Source organism: Pavona decussata, unplaced genomic scaffold, assembly GCF_977016875.1.
Source record: "Pavona decussata unplaced genomic scaffold, jaPavDecu1.1 SCAFFOLD_71, whole genome shotgun sequence".
NCBI classification, from domain to species: domain Eukaryota; kingdom Metazoa; phylum Cnidaria; class Anthozoa; order Scleractinia; family Agariciidae; genus Pavona; species Pavona decussata.
This window is the reverse complement of record NW_028145490.1, coordinates 1841212-1861040: the sequence shown is the minus strand read 5'-3', so window position 1 is coordinate 1861040 and position 19829 is coordinate 1841212. Positions and strand designations below refer to the sequence as shown.

General features: G+C 36.6%; 2 protein-coding genes across 3 annotated transcripts; one reads left to right on the top strand and one right to left on the bottom strand.

Moving 5' to 3' along the window:
* Positions 1 to 17: 17 nt before the first annotated feature.
* On the top strand, positions 18 to 6195 carry LOC146477269 (protein C3orf33 homolog). The gene is made up of 5 exons (XM_085113743.1): positions 18 to 252; positions 2841 to 2900; positions 3569 to 3731; positions 4508 to 4674; positions 5552 to 6195. The coding sequence occupies exons 1-5, from the start codon at positions 166 to 168 to the stop codon at positions 5852 to 5854; spliced, it is 780 nt and encodes a 259-aa protein (XP_084969869.1). The 5' UTR covers positions 18 to 165; the 3' UTR covers positions 5855 to 6195.
* Positions 6196 to 9713: 3518 nt separating this feature from the next.
* Positions 9714 to 19803, bottom strand: LOC146477268 (solute carrier family 35 member E2A-like). 2 transcript variants are annotated; one of them, XM_085113715.1, is made up of 7 exons: positions 19610 to 19803; positions 15353 to 15884; positions 13817 to 13932; positions 13298 to 13430; positions 12464 to 12584; positions 11688 to 11821; positions 9714 to 10239 (listed from the first exon to the last, which is right to left on the bottom strand). In XM_085113715.1, exons 2-7 carry the CDS (start codon positions 15700 to 15702, stop codon positions 10047 to 10049), a joined length of 1047 nt encoding a protein of 348 aa, XP_084969841.1. In that variant the 5' UTR covers positions 15703 to 15884; positions 19610 to 19803; the 3' UTR covers positions 9714 to 10046. The 2 variants fall into 2 exon arrangements, with proteins under 2 accessions (XP_084969841.1, XP_084969842.1); XM_085113716.1 differs by having other exon boundaries at positions 19614 to 19803.
* Positions 19804 to 19829: the final 26 nt, after the last annotated feature.

Below are 19829 nucleotides of genomic sequence, written 5' to 3'. Positions count from 1 at the left end.
GAAGCACGTGCACGAGTTACACCTTATTTGGATTTTCGGCCCGGATCGAATAGTTTTCGTTTCACCTTCGTCTCAGCCTCGGGAGATGCTCGGAGAAAACATGGCGGGGCACATGGGGGAAAAATGTTGATTCTTTTGCGAGAAAACATTCAATGAGAAGATAACATGGAAGAAGAAGAAGAAAAGGATAACGATGACGATATCCTGACAAAAGTTACCAATTTTGTGGACGGAAATTTGAGAGTATTCAAGGTAAGGCAAAACTTCAACTTCATTGGTCGGGGAAGGCGCACTATAAAAAGGTCCTCCCAGGGAAGCCTAAGGTTTATTTGTCAATCAACCGCCGCGACGTCAACTGGTGCACTCTGTATCATACAAGACGTCACCTTAAATGCTTCTTTTGAGAGAAATTGAAGAATTATGCATCAGTATCAAGAGAAAAAAAATATGTGAGTTTTCTGAAGAACTAAATTTAAATAAGCTTAATTAAATGTAATCTTTATTTGCCAATTTATTTACAGTGTAAAAGAGAAATTTAACAGCTATTCCACTTATTCATGTTCTGGAATACGGTCAATCGAATGCAACCTAAATTAAAATTTTCAGAATGCGACAAAAATCTTCCAGACTTAGTATTGATATTTTCTGAAACAGCAAACTGTATTTTTTCATATGCAGGGAATATGTTCTTCCTGGCTACAATGTAATGCATCAGTCAATTCTAGCTGTTCCTATCCACCCCCCCCCCCCCTGAAACCTAGGAAATAGTGGGGCATTTTCCCACACTGTCCATCCTAGGGATCAGGCATTAGCCTTCCATCCAATTGCCCTATGGCATTTGACCATCTTGCTTTTGGAGACTTATGCATAAGTAAGAGAATGCTTGTTACCATTACCGGTAATATTTGAAGAGTACTGATCCAGTTAGTACTCTGTGCTAATATTATTAATTACTTATAACATAGTGCGTGTGCTTCCCTATCTAATTCTTTTTGGCATCATCATGGTACATTTCTCAACATATGTATGGCCGTGTGTCCATAAAACGATGTGTGCAACTTGCAGACAAACTTGAGTTTCCCATTGCTTAGCTTTAGTTTGTACAAGCTAATTCAAAGAAGCAAATTTTCGTTGACAATTTCGGATGAAACATTCTCGTTCAGACCATACCTTTGTGGCGTGTTTATAAACAGCTGATAAGAACGTTTGTTTTTTGGTACAGCACATTGAGAGAATTTTGTAATCAATCACAAATAAAACCTGTTTTCTGCGTGCTACTTTTCAATTCTTTGTTTTCACTATGTTATAAAAGATTATTGGTTCATGCTTTTACCGGTGCGTATATCGAGATCCACGGATGCCAATGATATCGAGTTATGGATGCACTTCGGAAGTTTGGAGAACACTCAAGAAGCTAGAGTTGCTCTCGGCTACGCCTCAAGCAACTCTTGTGCATCCATAACTCGATATACGCACGCCAAGCATGAACCAATTCTTAAATGATTTATTTTATTTAGACATGAATTTATTATCTGTTATAAATAATGCAGCATAAATTAATATTGTAATAGGGGCTTTGTTGAGAGCTCCTGCTCCATAAGAAGTAAATATGACCAAAATATCATTATGTGGGAAGACGTTTCTGCCCTGGGGGGGGGGGTACTCAACAGATACTTGGGTAGGGAGGTGCGGCCCGGGCATTCAAACCCTGACCCTGTTTAAAGGAAACCTCCACTCTTGAAATAAATTAACCTTAAATCGTTGAAAATACAATAATTGTATTTAATTAATTAAATTAAATTAAATTAAAATTAATTTTAAATTTCGTTGGAAAACATGGAAATAACATTTCTGTGTCAGACAAAACAGAATGTGATTATTGCCCATTTTTCATTTTAAATTTCCTGGGCGCCACCATCTTGGATTTCATGACAAAATATGGTTGCTCTATTGTTTCACACAAAAGAACTTCTGCTGAATAACAATAGTGGCAACCGTATGACGTCATAAAATCCAACATGGCGGCGCCCAGGAAATTTAAAATCGAAAATAGGCGATAATCACATCTAATTTTTAGCACACTTGAATGTTACTTCTACTTTTTAAACTAAAATTCCTATTTCCGACAATTTACCATCAATTTGTTGTCGGAGTGGAGGTTCCCTTTAAGACACAATTCTCTGATTTCCCTATCCCATTTAAGACAGAATTCAAAATTTTCAGACCCTATTTAAGACATTTAACCCAAAATCATACCCTGTTTAAGACTAGAATGAAATAAGAATACACTAGTTTCTTACTGTATTTTATTGGCGGTCCTTCGCAGATTACTTTAACTTAATTGAAATGTGCTTCGTTTTTCAAAAGACCAATAAAAAAGACATCGAAGCTTATCCTGTTTAAGGCTATTAGGTTGTGTAGCGATACCCTGTCTAAGACAGAAACTGATGAAATAGATACCCTGTTTAAGACAAAACACTCTGAAAACCATACCCTATCTGGGCGCACGTCCCCATTAAGGTCACATAAGGGAGTCTCCCCCCCCCCCCCCCCGCGGGGTTTCTGCAAACTATCGCAGACAAGTGATACTTTGTAACCCCAGAAACCTCTTATGAGGGATTCCTTGTCATCAATCATTGCATGTATTCCTATTCCCAAATAGGGTCAATCAAATGCACCCTTAGTCTCATACTTTCCTTTAAAAATTTTCACTTTAGAAACCCTCCCCCTCCTGCAGCATTTCATATCTCAGCATTCTGGTGGTATGGATTATTTTTTCCAGAAACAGTAAGCAATTAAATCATCATTTCCTTATGAACATATGTATGTCTGATCCACAGAGCCTATCCTGGGTTTTAGCCGGGGCTGGTGTCTTTTTCATCTTCAGGGGAACTTTTTTGGTAAGCATAACTTTCACAATTTAGTTGTTTAACTCTTAATTAGATCATACTGGGAAGATCGTATTTCATATACCGAAGTTTTAAGCCACGATTTTAACATTAAAATTGTTATGCCAATGTCATAAAAGCTGCACAAAATACATCAGAAGTTGGCATAAGTCGTCGGCATATTTAAACATACAATCATGTTTTCCAGTATAGAATTGGTCTGCAATGGAAAATATCATTTTGTGAGACCACAGAAAGTAACACCAAAAATTATAACACATCAGTAAAAACTTAATAAAAATGCAAAACACAGCAAACTCAGATACTTTTTTACACATAAAAACCATTTAGCATTGGATACCCCCCCCCCCCCCCAACACTACCCCACACATACACTCACACAGGGGCTGTTTTCATAGACCTCCCAGTCCACCCCTCTGGAAATTCCAATTTAGCTTCATACTTTCCTTTAGATATGTTTGCCTTCCAGGACCCCCTGATCCTCCTTTACAATTCCTCCTGTGGGAGGGGGGGGGGGGGCTATAAATATTTTCTGGAACCACACATTTGAAAAAAAATATATCTTAACTACAAAACAGGGAAAGCCAAAAAGACCTTTTCAAATTTCAGCTAAATAAACAGCTATAAATTAGATGTATTCTGTACTGTCATTTTAACAGTTCAGGCAGTTCAAAGCAGTGTCTGATGTCCCAACAGAGTTTGTTGTCAAGAACATTTCCTTGCACGGACAGGTCAAAGAGGTCAGGCAGGACAACACTCTTGGTATTTATCACATTCCACTGTTAAAAGGAATCAGGAATTCATATTCATCCTTTCAGACAGGTTAGGACGCAATAATTATTCTTGAAAAAACATTTGGAAAAAATAGTTACTGTAAATAGTCATCATTTTTGAGAAGTTGATTTTATTGTTGTTCTGATGATTTGAATGATGTGGTTGATCCGTAACTTAGGTACACTAATAAGAAAGTACCCAGTCCTTAATAATTTTGTCACAGTACTTGAATAGGTGCCATTTTAAGGACGGTGCCTACTAATATCGAAGTATTTTTGTACGGTTTATGACTATGCAGGGAAAGCAGATCTAAGGAAGGCCTCATTGAAATCCAAAACGAAAATTGGGGGTAGCCACGCATTTTTCAGAGATAATTAAGCAATAATATCTCTAAAAAGCACCAAAACATGAAGCAATGTATGGGATTTTTTCCTAAATTGAAGCTAATTATAATTATCTCTGAAAAATGCATGGTTACGCCCAATTTTCTTTCGAGATACCAAAAGCGTTTGGTAAGTTCTGCTTTCTCCGCATAGTTTTAAACTACGCAAAAATATTTCTGTATTAATTAGCAGGCACCACCCATAGGAAACCCGAGTATCCCGAGATGCGCAGAACGTATGCGCAGTAACAATAGTAGGCACCGAATGCATGCATTATTTGTTCTATGACCGATACAACTTCCTCTAAAATTCCTTGCAGTAACAAGATCTTGATGTATGTTATTGGTACATTGGTACAAGCATTATTCCAGAAACATTGTTGTACACAGTTTCTTAGCTGCGTTGTAGTAACAAGTTCTTTATTATATCTTCTTCATTCAGCTACCCCATCACAATCTAATCTTCTCATTGTCAGTCTGCCAGGAGTAGAATTCCGTGAGGGAGGACAGAAGTGGCTTGCAGACAATATGATGTCAGTTAAAGTGCACATGACCCCCTTACAAGTGACCAAAGATGATACTTTGGACTGTATACTGTATAAGAAAGAGGTACGTTTCAGTAAAAGGGACTCAGGTTGCCATTATAGCATTGTGTACCTCTATTCATCTTGCTGAGACATAACAAGTGGATTGCTGAGTCAGTAATTTCTTAAATGAATGTGCTCCCACTTCTTATTAAGAGTGATTTTTAAAAAAATGGAGAACTCGACAATCCACACTTTAAACATAAGATTACAAGTTGAAAAACAGCTACAGAAATGTGTTTGCCATGTACAGAAATTACCAAACAGGTGAAGTCTTGTAGAGATCTGCTTCAAACACAAGGAAATATACGCAGTTGAATTTTGCGATTTAAGGAAATGTCTGGCTGGTAGTCTGCTTGCTACACCCTTGCCTTCGTAAAGATCACAATTTTTTAATATCTCTTCAAAACTTTGTGTTTCCTAAAAGCATTATGACAATGACAAATTCATTTCTGAACTCAGTTTTCAACCACAAATTTAAATGTTTCCAGGTTTGCACACATTTGTGAACTTCCTGTTTTAGGCCATTGAAGAAGCTACATGTAAATGACACTTTGTGTTATTTTCAATATTTATAATAATTATAATTTCTTATGGATTGAATCTTTTTTTTACTCTATTTCTTTTATGAAAATAATATCCTGAGATTTATATGAAAGCTAAAAAACAATGTGGCCTGCATGCATATCCATTATAATGTAATAAGCATATACATTACATTGGGCATGTAACAAGAATGATGATAAAGATTTAATAATTATTATAATATTGAAGTGTCGGTGTATTGTGTTGTGTTAATATGAAGATAAAATGAACTCAATTTGACCAGCCATAGCATTTGCATAATTTCTTTAAACATTTTATCATAGCAGATAGACCTCAGTGTTCTGTATGTTTTCCAGGGCTGGTTTTCATCCATGTGTGTGAATGAAGAATTGGTGCGACAGGGTGTGGCAGTCACATGCCACGTCCCCACCCTCACAAACAGTCCACCTTACATCAAACTACAGAAAAGACTTTTAAAAGCAGAATTGCGAGCTGAGAAGAAAGGTGTTGGCATTTGGGTTAGGCCTTCACTGTCAGAGAAACTACAAAGAGTGCTATCTGTTCCAGTTGATGGGATCAAGAAGATAGTTTCTAGTGTTCAAAATGTCTCCTTTAGAAGACTGTTTTCAAAAAAGACAACAAAGGATGATGACAAGTAAAAGGCATTATTTTCTTGTTGATTAAACCTGAAACTTTTAAAGTTACTTGTTGTGTGAAGAGGCTTATGCCAAAAATTGTGACAGAAGAAACTTTCAATTCAGCAAAGCATTGGAGAAAAGCAAAAGCTGGAGGTAATGAACAACATTGCATTCAGGAATACTAATAACTCCCATCTGCTCACTACTGCCACATGCCATATGGACTGTCAAATGGTAATAGTTTATTACCATATTGTGTGCAAGTTAAATTCCATCAACAATTTGAATAATAAATTATAATTGGTCCAGATAAAAGTAGTGAGGAAATTAATTTTATGAAAAACACAACACTCCTGAAATAATTTAATTTAATTTAAATTTAATTTAAAACTTTCTGTTTTTAAAATTTTGTATTACTGCTGTTATGGTCTTAATTATTTCTATTATTATTGTAATTTTTTTAGCATTTATATTCCACTGTAATTTGTTACAAGTTCATTTCACACTGAAGATGGCAGAGGCAACTGCCGAAACATGTCTGTTGTAAAACTCAGGAGTGTCGTGTTTTTCATAAAATTATAATTATGGAACTTGAAAGTTGGCATCCACACCAAAGTGAACCGTAGCGCTCTCAGTATTTCTTTTTTGATCCCAGATAACAAGTTTGAGAACCAAGACAGACAGCAATAGCCATAAACAGTGTGTTGTAACACATTTAATTTTTGTTCTCAATAAATATAAGTATTTTATGTTTCATTAATAATGTTCTAATCAGCAATTCTCATATTTCCACTAAATATGCCATCACGAGGCCAATAAAACAAATGAACAAAATAGTGTGAACTTCCGTCACCTGTTACTAGTAAGCTAGTTTTGTGAGTTGGAAAATAAGTGGAAAAGTACAAGTAACATTATGCTATAACTGCAAATTAGAAGGTCAAAATATTGTTACTATTAAATTATCATATGTTAAAAAATAAAGTCAAAAATCACTTGTGTACTTTCAAATATTTAAGGAACCTTTAGCATCTACAATGACAATGGCAACAAGAAAATCACCAAAATTTGTTTCAAAAGCAAAAAAATGGCTCTGCATATGTTTCTTTGCTGCCCTCTATAAGAGAACTTGAACACATGCTGATCATTAATTTCCTTTCTTTTCTCAACTTTAAAGCCACCACTTGACGACTAATTGGGGCAGTGTCACACAATTTGGCATCAAGTTAATCCTCTCACTCCCAAGAGTGCCATTTGGCAGAAGAATTCATAATGCACAAAATTGGGTCAATCTGGATAAAATATGGACAGCAAACATTGGAGAGATCCGCACATTGAAAGCATAAAATCTTACGTACCCCCCCCCCCCTTCCCACCCTGCCTGTATGAGGCACAATTAACCACCCCCAGGAATCCACGGGCTCCTGTCACCCCTCCATTTTTGGTAACTTTTCTCTAACACTTTTAAGACCAATTCAGCACGTGGGAATTTTGACAGCTACTGTAAAATATGATATCCCGTTGTTAGTTTACAGAAGCATTTTGCGAATGAGTGTCACTGGCCTTTGAGCTCCTGCTGGAAAGCAGAGCTCTGCCACATAATTTGCAGAAAGTAAATGCGACAATGGAATCATCACAAAGTTATGTTTGCTTTTTTTGAGTTGCATTTTCATGGACAAGTACCTGCTTAAGGTCCCTATCAGGTGATTTCCAATGTCTTCATCTTGTATTTAATCACAAAATAAAAGTGAAAGGTAAAAATATAATAACAGCCTTTGGTAAGGCTTTACATTTTTTCATCAAATTTTATAAAATTTTAAATTAATTAGCACTATATTCATAATTTCCAGATGAATGTAAAACAGTGATTAATATTTATTTAATAATCTATTATATTTAATTAAAATTAACTATTTGATATCTGTAAGCCTATAAAAAGCCTAGGGTAAATTCAACTTTTGCAATAAATTACTATTACTATCCCTATTTGGTTTTCAGCAATTAAAGAGCTCCTCCCAAGAATGTCTCAGTTGATTTTGCATTTTGTCTTTGAAAATCCTGCCTTTTTGTCCCCAAAATTTCTTTTCAAAATATCCCAAGGTTTAAGTTTATTTCACTACAGGGCAAATAATTAGGCACTAGACACACTTTTTTTCAATTAATAATAAAACAACATTAATTTTCTTTTGGTCAGGAAAGTTACTTATAACCCTGATATCAACATGCATACTCCCCTTACTGTTTTCTCCACATTTCATGTGGCACTAGTTAGGTGAATTTGTTTAAGGACGGTGCCTACTATTGTTACTGCGCATACGTTCTGCGTATCTCGAGATACTCAGGTTTCCTATGGGTGGTGCCTATTAAAGGGACAGTATCATGCTATTTTTAGTAACACATTGAAAATTGGAAAGACGCTATTCGATTAATAGCAGCCAAGACATAATGACAAAATTCCATTAAAAGACTATCAGAATGCAAAGAAACTACCCACGGATATTTTCGCCGGCGGATGACCAAGATAGAGAGGGGTTCAAATTTGAAAACGTCTGGCGGACGTTTTCAAATTTTGCTGTTGTAACGCACTAAAAATCGCCGGTTGTACTATATTTTGGTTCAACCTTTCGTCTTAGAATCACTATTAATATTTCTTTAAATTGGCGATTGAGAAATTAATTAAAACAGTGTTCAAAGTTTAAATTTAGTGAATTTTGGCCAAAAATCATGATATCTTCCATCGATCAACCATGATACTGCCCCTTTAATACAGGGATATTTTTGCGCGGTTTAAAACTATAGGGAGAAAGCAGAACTCAGCAAGTGCTTTTGGTATCTCAAAGGAAAATTGGGGGTAATCATGCATTTTTCAGAGATAATTAAGTTTCAATTTTAGGAAAAAAATCCCATACATTGCTTTATATTTTGGCGCTTTTTAGAGCTATTATTGCTTAATTATCTCTGAAAAATGCGTGGTTACCCCCAGTTTTCTTTTTGGATTCCAAGAGGCCTTGCTAAGATCTGTTTTTCCCGCATAGTCATAAGCCACACAAAAATACTTCAGTATTAGTAGGCACAGTCCTTAAAAGTCAATATTAATATTAATTCCTTGTTGATCACTATGTCTTCATCTATTCTCATAACCTTTATGTTTGATCAAGTAGTGACATGGTAAGGAGAAACTAGATGCTGATTACTATTGAGGCTTAAAAAGGTTAAGGCATTTTTGCTCTGGGTTCTTCTCCAGTTGAAAGGTTTTGTAAAAGTGGAGTTCTGCAAGGCAGCACTATAGATTTTGTGTATTAAAAGGTAACATGTTTTTCTTGATATTTTGGCCTAGAGGCTTTATAACTGCTAAGATTTTACCAGTAGATTACAGAGCTGTAGCACAGTCTCTTCTTTATTTTCCATTGACCCAGTACAGTCTACGCATGCTCACAATGGCCCAACCTCTCTGCTTTCTAGAAAGGACCTGTACGAAATCTACTGTATCTGTGGCAAAATACTTACTCAGTCGGTCATCTGATGGACAAATACAAAAGACCAACTTGTACCACAGAATATGCAGGCCATACAAAGAGAAAGTTTGCAACTTGTTTGCTGCTATCACACCCCCTGATAACAAGCCCTTCAATTAAAGTTTCCATATTAAAGACCACAAATTTGGGTCACTTATTGAAGTTCCAGAAAATATCCATACACCCCTCTCCCATGGAAGGTTTTTTGTCTTGCACCCCCACTCCCCCTAGAAAATTCCAGTTTAGCTTCACACTGTGCTTCTAAAATAATTTTTGACTTTTAAGACACCCCTCCCCCTAGGATTTCTGATGACCTTCCATGGTGGGGGGGTATGGATTTTTTCTGGAAGGGCACATAATTTTTACTGGTGTTGTACATGTTTGTATACCACATCACTGGAGACCCAAGGAGCAAATTAACTCAGTTTAAGTGAAGTCTAAGAATAAATTTCTGCATGTTCTTGTAAGCATTCACTATGAGTTGCACTGTTATGTCGGACCTGCCCAAAGGATGTAACCTTAAACAACCTCCACTTGTTTTCCTTTACAAAAAGTTCAATCTTCACGTTTAGTCATGTAATTTATCTTATTGAGTTCAACAGCAAAATCAACCTCCTCAGCAAGCAGACTGCCTAAATTATTACCCCAAGTTTTTAAGACTGCCCCAAAGAACTCCAACGGTCTTCCATAAGGAAGCTTGTTTAAACAACAGCATGCTCCTTGTCTTGTCTAGCCTTATCTTGAAGCCGTTTTTGATGGGTCTTTGCCTTTTGGTAAAGAAACACCCCACATGTGACCATTACAGTTCCAACAGCACCAAGGATAGTGACTTCATTTCCAAACACCACCACTGACAGCCAGATCAGGACTGCTCTCTTTACTGTATTGGAGACACTGACAGAAATAGTAAAAAATGTAAATTCCTTACTGAGTGGTTACTGGTATACATGTAGTTACATTTTTCTACCACTAATATTTTGTAGAATTTATTGCCATGTCAAGATATTCTGGCCAAACATCATACACAATGCAGAACTCTATAAAAGAGCAGGAATGCTTACAGCTATAGGCAGAGGTGCTGAGATGGGAATGGATAAGGCATGGTCTATGTAAGGAACCCTCAGAGATGGCAGAATAGCATTGAGTCGGACGCCATCGGGAAGAAGAATAAAGGCCGACCAAGAAATACATGGAGAAGATTGGCAGAGAAAGAAAGAAAAGAGTTTGGGTGGATGAGAGCTGGAATGCTGTGTGACTAGCTAAAAGTAGACCACAATGGAGGACGTTTATTTGCACCCAGTGTGTGATACATGGTGCAATAAGGACTTATGATAATGCAGACTTGCCACAAGACAGCATGGTCAAGTGGTTAGGGCGCAGGAGGTCCCAGGTTGACGTCCAACTCTAGCTGACTGCTAGCTGTCAGAGTTGTTTCTCGGTAGCTGCGGGGCCACCCAAGTTCAACTCCTCAGCCACAGTTGTAAATAGCCAGCTGGTCTGCCTCCCGCCAGTTGGGATTTTTAACCATGTTATTTTCAAATTAAATTATTGGTTTGTGTAGTTTAGTGCTCAACCCCATTAGCTCTTGTGCTATAAACACTGCCAAGGGTAAATAAAGGTTATTTATTTATTTATTTATTTATTTATTTATTTATTTATTTATTTATTTATTTATTTATTTATTTATTTATTTATTTATTTATTTATTTTGAGGGATAAAGTTGTGACAGTGAGAGTAAAGAAAGAAAATAATAATGGAAAGGGCTTTTAGAAAGTCTATTGATAATGATGATTGTGATGTCAAGATAACATCCCCAAGTTGACGCTGGTTCTTCCTTTGTCACTTCTCAATTGACACTGATTTGCAAAATGCAGCCACAAAAATCTGGAATTTTATTTTAATTGTACTGTTTCTACCAGGTTACATCCCACACTCATATCAAATATAAAAAATTGAACTTGACATTATCATAGACCCCAAGTGACCGCGCCAGGCAGGTCTGGCCCACATTTGAACGTTTAAACCCGCTGACCCACCGCAACTGAGTAGAAACCCGCATTTGTGTTCAAGCTCTGAATTTTTGATAAAATCAGCCAATTCCTAATAGAATCTAAATTTTCATGCCGTGTTTCCTACAAATAACAAATGAATGGCTTGTAACACATGTTGAAAAACTACACGAATTGCATTTTAGAGTGGCCATTTTAGAGACCCTAATTTTCAAAAATTTCAGGGGAGGGCATGCCCCCAGACACCCCTGGAAGCTGCATTGAAAAGGATGATCCATTAATGACAGTTCCATATTTACGGTTTTGAGAACTGCAAGGAGAATTCTCCATACCTGAATGTAACTGGAGAAATAAGCGACATCAACCCAAATGCTGCGAGGCTTTGCATGTAAAACATGAATCCATTCAGTAGAAAAATAAATATTAAAAACTTGTTATCTTTCAACTTCACATCTGTGGGCCACTCCTAATAAAAACAGAGAAAATTAAAGTTAATAACTTGGATTAAATATGGACACCTTTGGTACACACATACCATGAATGTAAACCCTGGGTTCAAATCAGTTCTTGTGGGAGGGGTTGTTATTGAAGGGCACAAAGGGGAACTGTCATGTCAATTTTATTGTATTGTGGTCAAAACTACTCAACTATTTGACAAAGAACCTTTTTTCTAACATGAGATTGCTCTTACAGCCAGAGCGAGTGACCAGGAGGAAAATATCTTTAGTTAGTGATTTGTCTAAGGAAGAACAAATAATTTGTTCTTCCTTGGACAAATCACTAAAAACTGATTACAATTATAATTTATTGTAATCAATTTTTAGTGATTTCTCTGACATACAAAGGAAGAACTTGAAAAAATTGGCCAATTTTTTCAAGTTGTAATTCATTTCCATCCTAGCCATCCGCAACCAAACATAATCAATACTACTTTCCATGCAATAGTAAGGTTATTTTTAACAAAACTGGACAATTATTTTAACAATTCGATCAATAATTCAAATACTTTTTTTGGCCATTCAAATAACACTACAAATTAAGGTGATACTGCCCCTTTAAGCCTAAGAGAAGGCAATTACTAATCTGTAAATAAAACATGTGACTTTACCATGAAGAACCAGAAAGGCAGTTGAACAGCAATAGCAGCAACACTTGTGTAAAACTGAAGTTCTGGTGGACTGTAAGGATGATCATTACTAAGAAGCTTCTTGGAAAAAACATTCTGGAAACTGGAAGGGAATCAAAAAAGACTTTTCAAAAATCATGTCTGCATAGAGCACACTTGATTGAGGAGGGGGGGTTGGGGGATGAGTAAAGTGGGGTAAAAAAATAGGGGACTGGGGGAAGGGGAGAGGGGACACCTGCTGTGTAGACTGTCATTTTCTCTCTCACTTTCCTTGCTCACTCACCCCTCCCCAATTACACTTACAATGAAGGTACTACTTTTCAAATAATGGCAATTAATTCCAGTTGTTTTGTGTCTGCTCACTTGCACAGCATGCACAAACACTGTAACCCCTGAAGCACCTGGAGAAATGTTTAACCGCTGTATCCGCAGGTTTTGTCTAGCTTAGTTTGACAGGTACAAGTAACTTCACACAAGTTCCCAGGCTGATCCCAGATTTTTTTAGCTCACTTACATTCCTACATGATTGCTGATTGTTCCTTTGAGAAGTGAAAAGACTATAAAAAGGCACGCCAGATAAATTGTGTGCATGCTCACTGTTACATGTACTTCTTCTACAGCTGGAATAACTCTTATTTTATATCTTTGTCAGTACTCTGCCCAGCATTTTCTGGACTTCGCTAGCAGTTTCCCAACCAATCAAATTATAGACCACTAGCAAAGGACTTATTACTACAGACTGTTCAAGGACTGTGATAGGCACAATTGTTTAGTAGATCAATAATTTTAACACAGTTAGCAACTGAAGTTACTTACCAATCCATCACATTATTTAAAAGAGCTGAAATAAATCCAACCATGTTAAAGCTTAGCTCTGAAGCTGTACAAAGGGAGAGTCCAGCCATGATAGGAATAAGAGAAAGATTCACAAATAGAGTTGACTTGTCTCCTGAAAAACAATATGAAACAAAACCAAATAAGAAAGAGGGTTAGAGAATGACAGTTAATAAAAATTAACATAATTTCTCCTTAAAACCTGATTAGCTGAGAAGCACTTCATAGATTTCTCTCTCAAATGTTGTAACCAAGAAGAGGTCCATGCAGTCAAAACAAAATCAGGTACAAGAGGAATGAAGAACTGTACACTTTATCAGGATGTTGGAAATGAACTGCTGGTTCATTGTTAGACAAACATCAGCAAGCCATTATGCTGCATCCACATAATCCTAGGAACTGCAATAAACTATCATCTGTTCTACTGTAACAGGACAACCTCTAACAAAATGATGATCTTCAGTTGATAATTGTGATTGGAAGGCAGTCAAACATACTAACCTAAAATAAGCCAGGCAATGATGGCAGTGAATATAGGTGCTGAAGATTTAATGGTCTCAGAGAAAGAAACAGCTACATACTTCAGAGTGATGAGAGAACACACAATTGTTGCAAACCTGAAAACAATTTAATTAAAAAACAATTAATTAAAACTTGTTTTCACCCCTCTATAGGTTAGTGACTACTTATAAGAGTGTTATGACTTTTTCAAAAATCCAAAGTTGTAATTAATTCCTTGTTCCAAAAACTATGAGAAGTCTGGTACAAGTGAGGGATTGTGTGAGATCTTGGAGCAGCATTTGCTAAAAGAATTCAAGGTCACATGCAAAAATCTGGCAAATAAGACCCAAACAAATTAAAAACTATCACTAATCTAAATATGTATTGGTTAGGCCCTGAACCCTTCAGTGTCGCTGTACAGTAAAACTCAAAGAAATTTACCAAATATTGAAACAGGGCTGTACATAGGGGGGGGGGGGGGGGGCAACAGGGGCAGCTGCCCCCGCCAGGAAAAAAGATTTTTTTTTTCTAACATAGTGTTTTTAAAAGTTTGCTGAGCTATTTCTTGTATCTATATGGGTCAGAAATCACAAGAAAATCAAGTAACTGACTGAAACAATCTCCCTTCAATGTGAATTCAGTGTGTTTTGTTTTCTTTAAAGAGGCAACTTTCTGTGTAGGGGGTAAAAAAAAAAACTTCCAACTTGAACCCTGTCTGTACACAGGAGACCCCTGTGAGGGTTGTGCGGAGTTTGCACCCCCAGACAAAAAATCCTAGGTACGGCCCTGTGAACATGTTAATATGGCATTATTGGACAGTAAGCATCGCTTGAATACATGCATATCTAAACAGCTGGGGGGAGCAGGGATGGCGCAGTGGTGAGAGCACTCGCCTCCCACCAGTGTGGCCCCGGTTCGAATCCCAGACTCAGCGTCATATGTGGGTTGAGTTTGTTGTTGGTTCTCGTCTTTGCTCCGAGAGGTTTTTCTCCGGGTACTCCAGTTTTTCCCTCTCCTCACTTCTAACCAACACTGCTAAATTCCAATTCGATCAGGAAAGTGTCCCCAATTAGTGCTCCGTGCTAAATAGTGATTTATTTTTATTTATTTTTTTTGGTTCACAAACAAGCAATAAATAAATATATTATAGGATTTTACCAAAAGGTCTGGACAGCACGAAAGTCACGAAGAAGTTTTAGATGAAACACAACAATTTTCAGTTTCACAGACATGTTGTGGCAGAAACTGACTTTAGTTATTCTTCAGCGCAAATGTTCCAAAAGATGCAAATTAGAATTTTGTAGATGTTTTCCTTGCATTCACACCGAAGTAGGTAGACATTTCTGCCAAAACATGTCTGTGAATGAAATTGAAAATCATCATTTAGTAAACCTTGTTATGGGATTTTATTAGATGCTGTTATTTGTCGATGAGTCATTATTTTTAATTATAGTAATTATTAAAATAATTTATGTTTTAACATAAATTATTTTAATAATTAAAATATATTAGATAGACAATAATCTACAGAATTACCTCATCCAACCTAAAATTGCCATGTTGCGGAAAAAATGAAATTTATGTCCATCTTGGTGATGGCCAGAGGTGCGATGAAACAAACAGCAAGGAAGATACATCTTGAATGCTCCAAATATCACAGAACACACCATTTGAGTCTCCCCAAGAATACTAGCATCACCATTTAATGTTGACAAAATGTACTTGTTTGATATAATAGAACCAAAGCTGAAGACAAACCAGAGTGTCATCATGACGCTTTGCCGTACTAATTTCTCCTTTATTTGAAGTGTAAATGTTTTGTGTTCCCGCGGTGATGGGGGGGCTTGCGGCAGTCCTTCATGAGCCTTTGGTACAATTGGTGCCATATGGTAAGCCAGTGTGAATGAGATAGAAACTGCACTCCCCTGCTCTAATGGAACAATGTTCTGAGAAATGTCAAATTTATTAAAGATGTTTTCATTGTATACTTCTAAGAATACCAGAGAAGTGAATGTACATTATAATGTGACGCACACAGATCCAGGTAAACTAGAATCCTTCCGACAAACTGCAATAGAACACAAAAAAGTCACAGTCACTAAAAAAATTCAAGCAAATTTTCTCATTAATAATTGACTTTCCCTCAAGACCATCGTATTTCAGGATAGACGAGGGAGGACGAGTCCCATCACTATTTTTTTTAACAATATTTGAACACGACATTTGCTCTAAGAGCAACTTAGTGCTCATTGACAGAGCTTATGTCGGATCAACTAACCCGTATAAACACACCGCGGAGATCGACTAAATAAAAGGGCTGACGTGACAACAAGTTCAAATCACTATCTGAACCTTTACTCAGGTGGTAGCAAAAGTTTATTAATTTTGTACTGACAGAGACCTAACAGAAATGTTCCAGTGAGAAAGAGAGAATTCAGTGATTGCAGAAATTTCAATCAACTATTTTAATAGACACATACATACTGTATACCTCTACCATGCCCAGTCTTCTGAGTTTCTGATTTAAAGCCCAATGGTCTAAAATTGCAACTTTCTCAACTCCTCCCATTGTGTCTTGCAAAAATCACTTAAAATCACTTTATTACTGCATTAAATTGTTCTCCCATCAACAATTCACATCAAATATTCCTCTTGGTGCAATCAGAGTATTTTGTTCCTCAGCAAGAGCATAAAGTTTATAAAGTTAAAGTCTACTAGTTTATAAACATCCAAGTTTTAAAAAATTGTACATATAAACTTTTCATAGTATTAATTTCTCCTTTTTTGTCAAAAAGTCAAAATTTCAAAACAAGTTTGTCAGAACACATAGTCCAGTGGACTTTCTCAAAGTCGCGTGCTCCCTTCTCATTGAATGGACCTGGAGCAAGAGCGCTCACTCGCTACAGCTCTGACGATTGGCTTCACACTCTCAGAGCTCAACTTGTAAGCAAGTCTAATAGTCCAGCAAAATCTTTGTGACAAAGACATTTCTTAATTGATAAACACTGAAATAGAACAAGATCAACAGTATTTTTCTATGGAACTGTTCCTTATATTCTGTACAAGGTGGTTCTAACTTTTGAGTCCCTTGGTGAAATCCTAAAGTACTCTCCTATGGTGCAGTTTATTCAAATGCTATGCAACGTGGTTCTAGCTTTTGAATGGTATACAAGAAATCCTAAAGTTTCCACTGGAGGTTCCAGGGACGAGGGCTGGGATTTTAACATTCTGAAATATTTCCTATTCACCCTATCAGCCCCACTTTACACAAAGCTCTGTATCTACCAATGTGCAGTACAGGGACTTTTCCTACATTTCTTAATTGAGACATACAAAGTCACCTTTTTAGTTGTAGTCAATCTACGTTACGTACGCCATGCAGAATTTTTGAAATTTAAACAGAGTTTTATAATAAACATATTAGTTTTGAACATAGCCTGAGCAAGTTTTCAGAGTTCCCATAGAAATTTCCCTAGTTTATTGACAGTAAGTATTTCAAAAACAGCTTGCAATTTTTCCCCAAGCATTTTCAATTTTTTTTTTAATTAAATAAATGTACCTTTTTTTCAGATTCCATGCAAATGCCAGACCTTACAAATCTAGGAATGTTCATTTCATTCTTGGAAATACTCATCATACATGTACGTGACACAGACTGACTTTAAAGGCCGCATCCTACAAGGGTTTACCTCCAACATCTCTTTTGCTATGAAAACAAACCTTCTATAAATTTAAGGTTACATTATGTTGATGAAAATATATCATTTTTCATACCCTATTTCTGACAAATGCCTGACATCTGAGCGGCCAAGTTGAGCAAAATTGTTCCTGTTCTCAGGTTAGAAGACAAAACATACCCAATTTAGACCACACAACCAAATCTATACTCTCTTTTGGACCAACACGATGTAAAACCCACTGCCAGAGACAGTGTCCCTGATTATAATAAAATATCTTTTTTAAAATGCACAAGAGGTCACTTCAGAGTTGAAAAATGAGCAGACAAGTTGACATACCTTGCCCCAAATTAGAGCAAAATCTTTCCTGTTCAGTGGCCAGAAGACAAAACATACCCAATTTAGACCACACAACCAAATCTAAAGCTGTATGCTCTCTATTGGACCAACACAACTCTTCCAAGATGTATATAACAGGTTTATCTAGTTTTCCTACCTTCAAAAAACAAATGTACAAGTTTCTATTGAAATAATTTTTTTTTTGTTCATGCCACACATAACACGTATGCAGCACCCTTTTTGCATTTCTTGTGTTTTCAAGGTGACCTCTTTATAAATTATAAGCCCAAAAGTCTCTTGAGGTCTCCTTGCCGTATCCTCTTAGCCCCTTTTGTATTACATTATTGTGTTTAATGCAAATAAGGAATAAAATCATAAACCCATGGTCAGAGACTGACACTAGTCTTCTTAACATACCGGATTATAATATAATATTTACAGTATTTTAAAATACACAAGAAGTCAGTTGACAAAGCCTGACATCTGAGCAAACAAGTTAGAGCAAAATTTTTCCTGTTCTCAGGCAAGTAGACAAAATATACCCAATTTAGATGACACAACCAAATCTATACTCTCTTTTGGACCAATGCAGACACAGACACTTGTCTTCATGTCCCAAATTATAATATGATATTTATTTTAAAATGCACAAGGGATTGCTTGCAGAAATATCAGCTAACTATACAGAAATCAACGTTGCCACCACATATTTTTTGCCATTCTATTCTAGACTAGACACCAAAAATCCCTACAATAATCTAGACTGGAGTCTTAATTTTTATTCCCGGGGACCTGTTCCAGACTTTTTCTCAATGAATCCCTATTCTAGACCAAAACTCTCTGATTTCTGTACCCTATCCCAGACTTAACTGCTTGGAAAATAAACCCATCACAGTGGCACAATCCTATATAGCATACAAATGATAAATGGAAGTACACGTAGATCCCCTCCCCTCCAGGCAACAAAATGAGTCACTTAGCCACCAAAATATATACCCAGCCAGCAACTTTGCCACCAGCAGACAACAATGGACTTTGGTCTTCCTACTTTCTACCCCGGCCTTCTAATGCTTTTGTGTTGCCTACTATGACAAAAAATATTGTAATTAGGGCTGCAGATCAGACCTCAGTCATCATTCTTTACAGCCCTTACTTAACTGACGAGCTACAACGCTGCCGCCAAGTCACTGAAACATATCCCTTTCTTGTTCTAATAAACACCACATTCATCAAGTCCTTTTGATAAATTTCAAGTTTAAAATTTTCTCTTCAATTTTTTCTACATAAATACCAGTTAATAGTTTTCTTCCAGAGATGTCAGCCCAGCTATGCCAAGCTGTGACTAGCACTTCAGTAACACCGTGTTAAAATGCATGTAAGCTTATAGTATTTTCTTAATATTAAATAAGCTTATATATGAGTATTCATCAGTGTACAATTGCGGTTGCAGTATACATGTCACATAAGTTACGCTTACTAACACGAAACATATATATTAGAAACTAATTGCCGCGCGCAGTCAATCTAAACCTTCTGAAACCTTACAATAAACTGAATCTCATTTATAATTAACTAGCAAGAAGCAAATTAATACTGAGATCTCCCGTAAATTTTCACACTTTTTCAATAGAAATGACTTCATTAAGAATCAGTGACATTGGTTTGGGTTAAAAAAAAAAAAAAAGATAACCAACCTCTTTGTTTTTTTAAGCGCCAGTTACTGTAACATATGCTTACCATATCACTTTTTGGCACAGTAGCAATATATCGCACTTACCTACCTAGCCAGTAGCTCCCGATGTGAGGAATACCTTTTAAATTCGTCGCGAGATCTTCAACACTCTTAAACATCACAAGAAAGCGACATCAACAACATCTAGTCAAAGACGTCAAAGACAGAGGTCATTTCTCTGTATCTTTCCTTTCAACCTCAAAGAGCGCGATCCACGAAAATGAGCCCATTGATCGTTAAAACAGCGGAAACTCTCAAAAAATAT

What these genes read in the sequence shown, in the direction of transcription:
- LOC146477268 (XM_085113715.1), bottom strand. Translation starts at nt 15,702, where the DNA reads ATGGCACCAATTGTACCAAAGGCTCATGAAGGACTGCCGCAAGCCCCC. An exon ending in CATTGCCTGGCTTATTTTAG is followed by an intron (nt 13,431 to 13,816) that starts GTTAGTATGTTT and finishes ATTGTTTTTCAG; the next exon opens with GAGACAAGTCAACTCTATTT. An exon ending in ATTTCTCCAGTTACATTCAG is followed by an intron (nt 10,240 to 11,687) that starts GTATGGAGAATT and finishes TATTTCTGTCAG; the next exon opens with TGTCTCCAATACAGTAAAGA.
- LOC146477269 (XM_085113743.1), top strand. Translation starts at nt 166, where the DNA reads ATGGAAGAAGAAGAAGAAAAGGATAACGATGACGATATCCTGACAAAA. An exon ending in GAAATTTGAGAGTATTCAAG is followed by an intron (nt 253 to 2,840) that starts GTAAGGCAAAAC and finishes TCTGATCCACAG; the next exon opens with AGCCTATCCTGGGTTTTAGC. An exon ending in ATATTCATCCTTTCAGACAG is followed by an intron (nt 3,732 to 4,507) that starts GTTAGGACGCAA and finishes TTCTTCATTCAG; the next exon opens with CTACCCCATCACAATCTAAT.